General features: G+C 31.4%; 1 protein-coding gene across 1 annotated transcript; it reads right to left on the reverse strand.

The window, feature by feature from the left end:
* Positions 1 to 3294: 3294 nt before the first annotated feature.
* On the reverse strand, positions 3295 to 10584 carry LOC132741672 (chitobiosyldiphosphodolichol beta-mannosyltransferase-like). Its single transcript, XM_060729892.1, has 8 exons — positions 10473 to 10584; positions 8750 to 8862; positions 8388 to 8426; positions 7939 to 8001; positions 7100 to 7210; positions 6203 to 6317; positions 5351 to 5426; positions 3295 to 5079 (listed from the first exon to the last, which is right to left on the reverse strand). The coding sequence occupies exons 1-8, from the start codon at positions 10571 to 10573 to the stop codon at positions 4915 to 4917; spliced, it is 783 nt and encodes a 260-aa protein (XP_060585875.1). The 5' UTR covers positions 10574 to 10584; the 3' UTR covers positions 3295 to 4914.
* Between the last annotated feature and the right edge of the window lie 362 nt (positions 10585 to 10946).

Below are 10946 nucleotides of genomic sequence, written 5' to 3' on the forward strand. Positions count from 1 at the left end.
GTTAAAATTTTTAACTTATACCATGCAAGTTTTATATGGTTTGTCATTTATTTTTGTGACCAAAAATTTCATTCATGAGTTAGGTAATATTCGTATGTCACTCAATCAATATCTTTAACATTCTGTCCAGTAAGTTGTTGGACTGTGTACCGAGTTCAAGAGGATGGAGTCATTTTGATTTGCCCTTGCTTGTTATGCTGACGCTGTCATGTCAGACTTCCTTACATTGAGAAAAAAGTGGAATATGGCTAAAATTGCACACATTTCTAGTTATTTCAAGGTTAATCAGATGAAAAATATCTTGAATACAAATCAAAAGGCAATTTCAGTCAAGCATTGGATTTATTATGGAGGGGTGTTGATTCTATTCTCAGGCTAAGTGAAATTTCTGTGTGACATGATCTCAGATATTAAGTTTAATGTTCATTTTTGCGACGGACGTGCCCTTAGGCGCGTTTAGAGCTATGTCATCTACACATGGGATTTTGTCGGTTACAAACGCGCAATTGTCCTCAACCGAATAACAGCCCAAAAAATAGTACATAAATTTGATCCTATGAAACTCCCATACTTTGTTGGGATATCTTAAAAACTTCCATATTTAGCCTTTTCAATTTCGAATTAAGTTACCCAAGTTAAAATATGAACGTATTTGATTGATAAAAACGTTGTAGCCCCCGTAGTATTATTGTGCAATATGCAAATAACTGCTGAAACCATTTACTGCTGTCGAAAATGTAGGACAGCAAATTATGCTATAATTAAGGAGTAAGCTCAATAATTCATAGAAATTATTAGTAGGAAATAAATATTTCTCCACTAAACATTTTTATGAACAGATCAAGTTTTTCTTAAATTATTCCGGAAATTTGGTATGTTGGCTGACGGACAAACACTGAAAATAACTCAAATTTGTTGTTTCCATAAATTCTTAACACTAGTTTGCAGTTTGCTTACTTAAAATAAATCATAATTAAAGAAATATAATGCCTGAATTGAACAAATTTTAAAAATTATTCAATATTAGTTTAAACAAAATTTCAATGCAAGCCATTACCAACTACAGTGTGTGATTTGGAATAATTTTTTAAGGTTGTTTTACTATTTTAATGATCTGAATTAATGTACCTATTGAAATAATGCAATTGTATAGAAAAATTGATATAAATTTCTTCACATAGGCTACTTGACTTAAAAAGAGATGTTAATATTAATGCGAAACTAGCCTATGTGTAAATTTTTTGCAGATATACTAGTTTCGCATTGAGCAAATATAGCCTTTTGAGATACAATAGTATGGCAAATATGTTTTGTGTCCTTAACTATGCACAGGAAAAGGAAGATTTTAACACATAATGTGAGGACTATAAAGACTTTTCAGAATCTGTAAAAAAGACCTTTTATGAAAAAATGTCAGATAGACTAGTTTCGCGTTGACCCCTCGATTTACTGTTTACAATACAGACAATGTACTTATTTTCAGTTTGACTGTGTATATTTGAATTGCTCTCAAGAGACAGATTCTGCTTGGCATCACCTGGTTACCTCAACTGTAAATCAGGCGAGCCGAGTTTGATTCACGGATGGTACAGGCCACCTTCATTATAATTGATCATGAAATCCTTTTTTTTTACGATCGTCCGCAACTGTACATTTGCTCTGGCATGTACAGAAGTGATCAGTTCCTCACAAAAGTGAAGGCAACTAGTACTGATAAACTGCTTGACAGCCTGCCAATAACAATGCAATGGCTGAACTGTGCTCTGGTAAATTCAACGTGGCTTACTGTGGTGATTCGGAGGAATAAAACACCACCACCAAGCTTCTACTTCCAGGACTATCCAGTACTATGAGAAAAAAAACATTTTGGTGGCCATAGAATACAAAACTGTAGCTTGAACCCATTATTCCTGGGTTGAGAGGAAGACACCTAAACCACTAAGCCACATACTGCCCTAGTATATCACAGTACTTTCTCTGCTAATGTAGCAGTCAAGTTCTACTGTGAGAAATTTCGTAACACCAGTTTCTCTGCCACTGGAGCAGTTATGTTTTGGGCTTTTTCCCCCAAAATTTCGTAACACACCTTCAGCTGTCTTGTGAATGATATTACATTGTATATCAGTTTGTACTCAGAAGTATTTAATTTGTATGCTATTAAATTCTATTTTACAATAAAAATTAGTCAAGATCATCTAAGATAATCATTTATCACAATACCCTTGCCACTTTTGCGACTCGGGTAATATTTTTTTGCACCCGTGCATAATTTATATTCTTATGCAACATCATTTGCGTTAAATAAACCTATTGAAAAGACAAGCTAAACTTTAGTGTTACTCTATAAGTGTGTTAATGAAAAGTGATTATTTTTTATGTTAAACAGTCTTTATTTAGAGTATGTGATGAATAAAATATTATAATCATGTAGGTTCATTACAAAATTTATTGAACATTTCTCGAGTCTTTTTTGTTGGATAAGATGTACTGAATGATATAATCTTTAATACCGATATACATGTATGTCTATTTTTATGTTTATTGAAGGCCTTGTTGAAAGTAAGATTTTGAATTATATGTGTTTCTTTGATACTTTGATGTATTGTCTTAATAAGCTACCTCTGTTAAAGAACTTAATTATCATTATTATCATTAATGAAATAATATGTTTACCAGAGGCTTGCATAATATAATTTGATTCACATTCATTCAATAAATTTGGTAATGAACCCACACTCATGCAATATTGTATAAAAATACATTGAAAAGCATCATTCAACATCTTAAAACTAGATACTTGATAACATAATAGTGATATGTTAGTGTTACTGTAAGGCCATATCTCTTAATGCACTTAGGCTGGCTGTTCCTAAGAAGCCTTGCTCCTGGTCAAAGTTTAAAGATACAATGTACATGGTAAAAGAGGTATAAAGCATCACATCTCTAGATTTGTGTTAAATTTTATGAAAACTTAAAAATAAAAAATGTGTGTATAACTAAATAAAAATGTTTTGTAGCATACATTTTAAGTGGTTTTACCAAATAAAAGGCACTCATATGTGAGTTTTGTAACTTATCCTGGTGATTATATTGTCTTCAAAATTTGAAAGAAAGCTGACTGACTTAATGTTTTGGGTTTACAACATAAAGTTTTAACAAATTAAAGCCACAGTATTGAGAATTCAAAAAGGACATAACTCCTTTGCCTTATTAAACCTTCCCCAAGCCACATTTCTCGATGATAAATGGCATTTGTATGAAGCATTAATATTAAAAATATTCTTAAGAGTACTTAAAACAAAAAGAAACATTAGGCTTGATAGAAAAACATAATTAATATAAAAATCTTGACTAGAGGGTTCATCTAACAATATTAAGATAAATGGGTGACTTTTGAATCCATTATTCAAATTTGTTTGTGTTTTATTTCTTCTGAGAAACATAGCTTTTTCTTGTTGTTTTTTCCACAACATAAAAGAACTTAGTCTATCAAATTTTACAAAAGAAGTATGAAGTGACTTTACTTTTAATATACTGTCTTTGAAGGTATGTTAAGGAAACGCACTAAGCTTTGAATAATGGAATATCAGATTCTGCAGTTGCATGAAATTTCATTAAAATATTGCAAAAAGTTCCTAGCAATTGTGAAAGAAGGACTGCTGTCATGTAGCAATGCTTGTCCTAGATATAATGAAGTTTTAGCCTAATGAAAGACTTTGCAGCCGCTTGAAACAGGATCCTTCCAGATTCATGCAATGATTTCATGAAAATGTACAAAAATATCCTAGGTCTTGAGAACAAATAAAATGACTTAAGCTAAGCTTAAGCTCTGGCTATAATATTAGTACCTGTATTTATTTTGTGTCAAACTTAAAGAAATATCTATTAACTAGTAAGTTTGTTTGTTTGATTGAGTTTTACGTCACATCAACACTGTATAGGTCATATCGCGACATTCCAGCTTTACTGGTGGAGGAAGACCTCAGGTGCCCTTCCGTGCATTTTTTCAGGCACGAAGGGCACCTGGGTCTAGTAAGTAACAGCTTAGAAATATGATGATACATATGTTTAAAAAAGTCTGAAGAAATGAGGATCCCTTAAAGGCAATGAAAACAACAATATTATATGAAAATATGAAGACTTTAATGGAATCTGTTCATGAGATTTAATGTAAAAGTGCTACATCTCTCGAACCCCTAGTACCATAAAGTATATAAACTGTATAAGTCACAGTTATGTTAACGATTGGGAAATATTGGCGAATTTCGCAAACTTACGAAAATTGCTAAAATTTTCTCTAGCATAAATATCAACCAACTTGTCATTACATTCTACCCTTGCATGATTCGTTTATATTTCCTCACCCAAAATGTCCGGAAATTTTAAATTTGATAACTTTTCGACACAAGGAAATATTCACTTATACAGTATATGCATAAATAATGCAAATTTTGAAACTTATATTATGTATGATTAAAACTGTTCTTAAAGTAATAAACTTTGCTAAGTTTAAGGTAATCTAAAATGTGATGCTTTCCCACCATAAAATTCTAAAATTGGCCAGTATTGTAGCAAATTGGTTATTTCCGGGACGTTATTTTTTCAAAATCATGGGCATTAAATTATTCACAATCACTTATCCTTTATTGCTATGTACTAAATTCTGGTTATAAGTGGTTAAAATTATTGAATATCGAAGATTGACAAAAATAATGTTCCGGAAATGACTTATTTATTACGATATTGGCCGATGTTAGAACATTTTTGGCGGGAAAGCATTGCAGTGAGACTACCTTAATTTTTTTTTTTCACATTCATATACTAATCAAGGCTTGTGTACAGCTTAAATAATGCAGAAAAAAATAAATACTCCAGAAAACACAGATCAACACTAATTTTTTGTCACAAAAAATATCACTGAGATTTCTTGTCGTCTGCTGCATTTCCAGAATGGTCCTCAAAAATTGGTAAAACAGTTTTAGTCCAGCACTCATGCCATCTTGAAGATTGAAAACCAGTCAAATTTTTCCTAAATTGGTCAAGTTTTTTGCTGTTGTTTGGAAATCCTTTGAGTAATGTCTAAGAGATAAAAGAATTATGTGAATAAGAAAATACTACAACTACTAACTCATTGCTATAAAATAAACATATTGTGAATTTACTTGAGACTGATTAATTCCTTCAAATTGCTAGGAAGTGAAATATAAATCATATAAATTAAGTTGCCACTGTATCACAAGAACTGTACCAGCCACTTCTTACATGTAATCGTTATAAATATTAACAATATAGCAAATACTGACAAAATCAAGAACTTATTAACAATGTCTACATCCAATTCTTCACTTACTTGTATATTATTAAATAATTCTTTACTGTCCTTGAATATTAGACCATTCTCTTCATGTTTCACTAACTCATTTATACTGAAATAAAAATTAATCAAATAAAGAGATAGAATTCAATTACTATTAAATCTTTTTGTTCGAAACATAGCGGGTGTCAAAATATTTGTTTACCCTAAAACAATAAATTGTTTCGATTTTTTAAATTAATTTCTGTACCTATCTAAGTGGCCTTTCTGTTCCAACAAAAAAGAAGGCCTTACAGATGAAGAAGCACATATTAAGACTCATTTTTTTATGGTTGAGTTACACGGTATAGGTCATATGGCGACTCTCCAGCTTTACTAGTGGAGGAAGACCTCAGGAGCATCTCAAAGCATTTTTTAGGCACGAATGGGTACCTGAGTAGAATCATCAACATTTCGTAACTTCCTCACATGAAAGAATCCAAAGTACCTGGTGGGATTCGAACTTTGTAAGGGGCATGTGGTTTGAAGTCAACTACCTTAGCTACTCAGCCAAAGATATTCCCTAAACCTCCCTAATATTCATTCTCTTTATACATTCAAAGAGGTAAAATTATGTGGCATCATCTTTGGCTTTTTAGCCATTAGAAAACTAACAGTGATTAAATATTATTATAATCAGCACCTAACCCTCATTTAAAGATTAACAAACACAGGTTTGTCTTTTCTTCACAAGAATTTGTTTAATTTCTTATGAATTCATAATGTGAATAATGAAATAATGCTTAAATGTGCCTTTAAAAAAACATTATTTGCTCTGGTATATTTCAATGCCCAACAAACTAATAAAATAGCTTCTCCAGAAACAGGAGAATAGGGGAGACAACTCACCAGTTAAAATGTATAGCACAAACAGGCAGACAACAACCAAACATATCAACAACTTTCATAGGAAGGTCAAGGCCACTGGATGACTTATGTAGACATATACCAAGATCTGCACTCCCTAAAATAAAGAAATGAATCTTTTTTTATACAGTCAAGTACATGAAAAACAAAATAAGATAATAAAAAAAAGGTTAAATCAAAGAGCTGCACAAGTAGCCAACAATCAGTAAGTCAGTAAGTCACTGACTTTTCAAAAGCTAAAATACCAAAATAACGAATTCATTAGAACCAGAATGAAATATCAAACAGCTGCATAATTATAGACTAACACTCATTCAGTAACTCTTTTCAAACACTTGTAGACACTTGTTTTGCAATCACTTTTTCAAATGGGAAACAAATCAAAATTATCAAACACAGTTTTATATACTTTTTCTTTATTCTAGCTACAGTTTTTAATGTATCCTTAAAGAAAATTATTCTGTATCATTAAATAAGCTAACTTTGATAGATAACTCCCATTCATAAGGTGCCTGACTGTGCCAGAGATAATGCAAGATGGTACAATACAACAGTAAGAATGGAAATGTGCTATTTGACCTTTACAGTGACTGTGTGACTTAAAACCTAACACAAGAGTACCACTGTGTTAATTGTGGTGTAAACGCTCATCTGTTAAAATAACCTCTAATGACATAAAATTCTAAATAGAAAAGGGGCATAACTCCAAAAATATAGCTCTTACAACTGCTTCTTGTCATATAAACAAGTATTCGAGTAATTGGCTACATAATAAAAGTTTTTGCATGACGACAACGACGATGCCCAATCAATCACAATAGCTCGACTTTTTCTTCAGAACAAACAAGCTAAAAAGAAATGAAAGATTAATCAACTTACCTAATAAGAGGGGATAATCCTCTGGTGTAAGCCAAGGTAAACAAAATGATACATGATTCCAGTGTTGTGATTCTATCTTTTCTCTGTAAAATTCCTTTAAAGGCCCTTTACCTGTGAATTAACAATTTGTATAATTCTTACTTGGAATCTGACCGTAAAATGTTACTTTTTGTATACAAAAAAACATTGTCTCATTTGAGATTTCATTACCATACAATAAGCACAAAACAACATTATCACATCTATTTTGGTAATTTTTTATAAAGTCTGGAGACATTGAATAAATAATATACAAACACTTAAAACTCTAGCTGCAACAACAAATAGGCTTTAACCTTAACCTTTGCCACCAGTATAGAGCCACTAGTCAGACTGGCATTTTCTTGTAGTCTGACCAGGTTCTACAGTATTGATGGTTCAATATTTGTTTTTGTCATAAAATCACTTAAAACATTGAATGGACTGTTTTAATTTCAAAGCAGGGTTAATCTATTACACTAATTCATCAGGTAATTGTTTAACACAGATCCCCTGTATAGAGCCTTGTCAGCCTGAAAATCTGTGTAGTCTGAGCAAGCTCTAAACAGCTAGCTTCCCTTCAGTAACTAATAAACTGTGCCAAATTCAAAGCAGCTGGTGGTGGTCATCTAAATCATTTTTTGAAATAAAAATAATCATTCTGAAAAAACTGTGTGAGTAAATAATCTTAACTTTTGAACACAAGAGATTAGCCAAGATCTACATCAAATGGTACAGAAACCTCTAAAAACTTTTTCCAACCCTGTCATATCAAAAAACCTTCAGTCAAGTCACTATAAAATAACAAATTTACAGTATACCTGTAATAATGCAGACTATATTTGGTAAATCTGCAGATTTTGTTGATACTTGCTTCTCATATGCTGAAAATCAAAAATATCTGACTTTTATAAGCTGACGTCACATAGAAATATCTATTATAGCTGATCTATACATGTATTACTATAATTCATGGTAACAGTTTATTTAAAAACAATAGCTGTCGGTAGGACAGCAACGCTTGACTTTTCTTAGTGCTTGATAGTAAAAAAAGCCTTGATTAAAAGGTAAAATTTTCTGTAAAGAAAAAGGCAAAATTTTTCTTTAAATCCATATTACAGTTATAGGCATTGGAGAGAGTCCTATTATGCTCTCAAAGAAGAGTATAAAATTTCAACATGTTTCAAAGCCTTATGTCAATGAACTATGAAAATATTTGAGGTATTACAAAAACTTTAACGTAAATTCTAAGTCAAAAAATTCATTTTACCTTCCAGTGCAGCTAATAAAACCCCAAAATCTTCATCCTCTGAAATAAATACAAAAATATTATTCACAGTTTAATAACATGTAGATCAAAAATATAAATATAAACTTTGTTACAAGTCATATGTAACAATCTTTTTCTAAAAGAAATTATTCACCATATTAAGTACACACATGCACCTATAAAGAGTCATACTTTTTTCATAAATGGGAACTCTGCACTTGTATCACAAAAAATAATATCTGATTTAAAACCCCACAAAAAATAATTTAACATGACATTGGTATTTTTTTCATCATATTTACTGGATTTTCAAATATTTCCTTTTGCTATTTTCTTTCTAGGTCACAAAAAATTAAACTGACCTGTCCAACTTGTGCTACTGATGACCATTGCTGGACGACTCTGTAAATAATATGCATCTCCGTTGCCATTGGTTACTGTGAAAGCTGTCTCATCTGAACTCACTGTGCCACTCCTGAAATACATGTTTAAACAGTATGATTTATAACTCTATATTATTATTATTAAAGGGACTCCACTGAGTTTTTTTTTGACATGACAGAACTTGAAATAATTTTCTTAGAATTTTGTACTATTTGATGTAGGTCTTAACCAGTAACTTGTGTGAAATTTTCAGATCAGCTGGTCCCTAACCTTGTTTTTCCAGAATCAAAATTACCCAAAATGAAAATTGTGGCAATGCTTTTCACTAAAATCGGCTAAGAATCACACAAAAATTTGATATTCAATTTAATTCTGAGTCTATTTCATTATTAATGAAACTTATTAAATTTAAGTGCTTTAATAAGTCTTTATCTATGTAAGTATTTCAAGTTTATGTTTTTATGCTTTTTAACCTGAGAGGAGCGAATTTTATCTTTATGAATAGTTAGCATATCTACATAAGTTTAGTGCTTGCAATAAAGCAAGGAAGGCTCAGAAAGTTTTCATTCATATGTAAAGCTGGAATGTCAACAAATGACCTTAACCATGTCAAGGCAACCTAAAACCTCACAGAAATTTTTTTCCCTTAAAAAACAGTAATAATGACAGGATAAATAACAAAATTAAAGAGAAACAACAAATATCATTAAAATTTAATGATTTTCTTAAATCTCATAATTACATCTCACTTGTACTGTATTCAAAGGGACTTTACTACAACAAAATATGTCACTTGCTTAGAAGGTATTATCTCCCTTTAACCTTTATTTCATGCAGTAATGCTCTTGGTCATTAAGACAAAACAATTTTTCTCTGCAATCTTAGTAAAAATTTCTTTTTCCAATCTGTAAAATCATGTATGTTTGTTTGTTTTGTTCAGTGTAACATGGAACAACAGTATCACTGACATATGGCGACTTTCCAACTTTAATGGTGGAGGAAGAATTCAGGTGCCTTTCTATACATTATTTCAGGCAACATTATTTCAGCAGCTGAGTAGAACGACTGATGTTCCATTAGCTAGCTGGATAGCTTCCCTAACAGGATTCAAACCCACAGCAGTCAGGGTACAGTGGTTTGAAGTCAACCACCTTAACCACTTCGTCAATGGACGCCCAAAATCATGTAGGTTCTAACAAAAAAACTTCTACTTTTATAACTTAAATTTTTGACGCTATATTAAGAATTATAACTTTTGTTAACACAATCTTGTTCTCTTCTTTTCTTATGTGCGTTATCAATGAATCTTTCTTTCCTTTTTGTCATTAAAGTTAAACCTTACCACACCAAATATTTTGAATGGCCTTGTCCATCATTCAATCCTGGCTAAACCATTCATCATTCAAAATTCTGTTTTGTTGTTGGCAAGTAGACTTCACAAAATAGTGATATAACACAAACATCTAAGTGACCTTTATACTCTACAAGCTCCTAAAATCCCAAACTTCGTAACACTGGCTAGACATGTTACTGAGCATGCCCAATATTATGTATTTATAAAATAGCTATCAGCTGATATTACTACACTAGTCCGACCATAATAAGATGGCATAGATGTGCTAGCTGATTTTGGCCTGCATTGGTCCTTTCAGTTTTCCACCAGTAGGCTAAGAATTTAGATAATAAATTGAAGTAACTTACTTTGGTCTAAACACATCATATTCTTCGGCTAATCTAGTGAACAGTTTATGGCGATCGTTCAATGCTGTCTCCTTGAAAATATGAGCTGGTCTGTCATACATAACTGTAGCTCTGTAAACATATACCACAAAATATCATTTAACATCTTAGAAATTAATTAAGATTTTTCTCTTAAAAAAAAGGCAGACAAATGTTTTATAATAAAGATATAGTACTATATTTGATAATATTTATAATTGCTACACAGTCTCTTTGCAAATATTAAATAAACATGTTTTGACTTCACACAAAGTAAATATGTTGTCTTTAAAATTCTACACACTATATGAATATAATTATAGTGTCATTAAAAAAACTGGCTTTTTTTCCCCAGAAAAGACCAATTTTACTTGACCTGTAATAGGGAACCCAGCGTCTGATACATATCATTCTTTCATTCAAGTTGAACTTATTCCGTAAGAATTTCATAGATAT

This window comes from Ruditapes philippinarum, unplaced genomic scaffold (assembly GCF_026571515.1).
Source record: "Ruditapes philippinarum isolate M1 unplaced genomic scaffold, ASM2657151v2 ctg5306_1_1_1_1, whole genome shotgun sequence".
NCBI lineage: Eukaryota > Metazoa > Mollusca > Bivalvia > Venerida > Veneridae > Ruditapes > Ruditapes philippinarum.

Bases quoted from the DNA above. Each gene is read 5' to 3' on its own strand.
- LOC132741672 (XM_060729892.1), bottom strand. From the start codon at position 10,573: ATGTATGACAGACCAGCTCATATTTTCAAGGAGACAGCATTGAACGAT. The intron at 8,427-8,749 runs GTCAGTTTAATT...TATTTATTTCAG, and splicing joins CAGTAGCACAAGTTGGACAG to AGGATGAAGATTTTGGGGTT. The intron at 6,318-7,099 runs GTAAGTTGATTA...TCTTTATTTTAG, and splicing joins GGATTATCCCCTCTTATTAG to GGAGTGCAGATCTTGGTATA.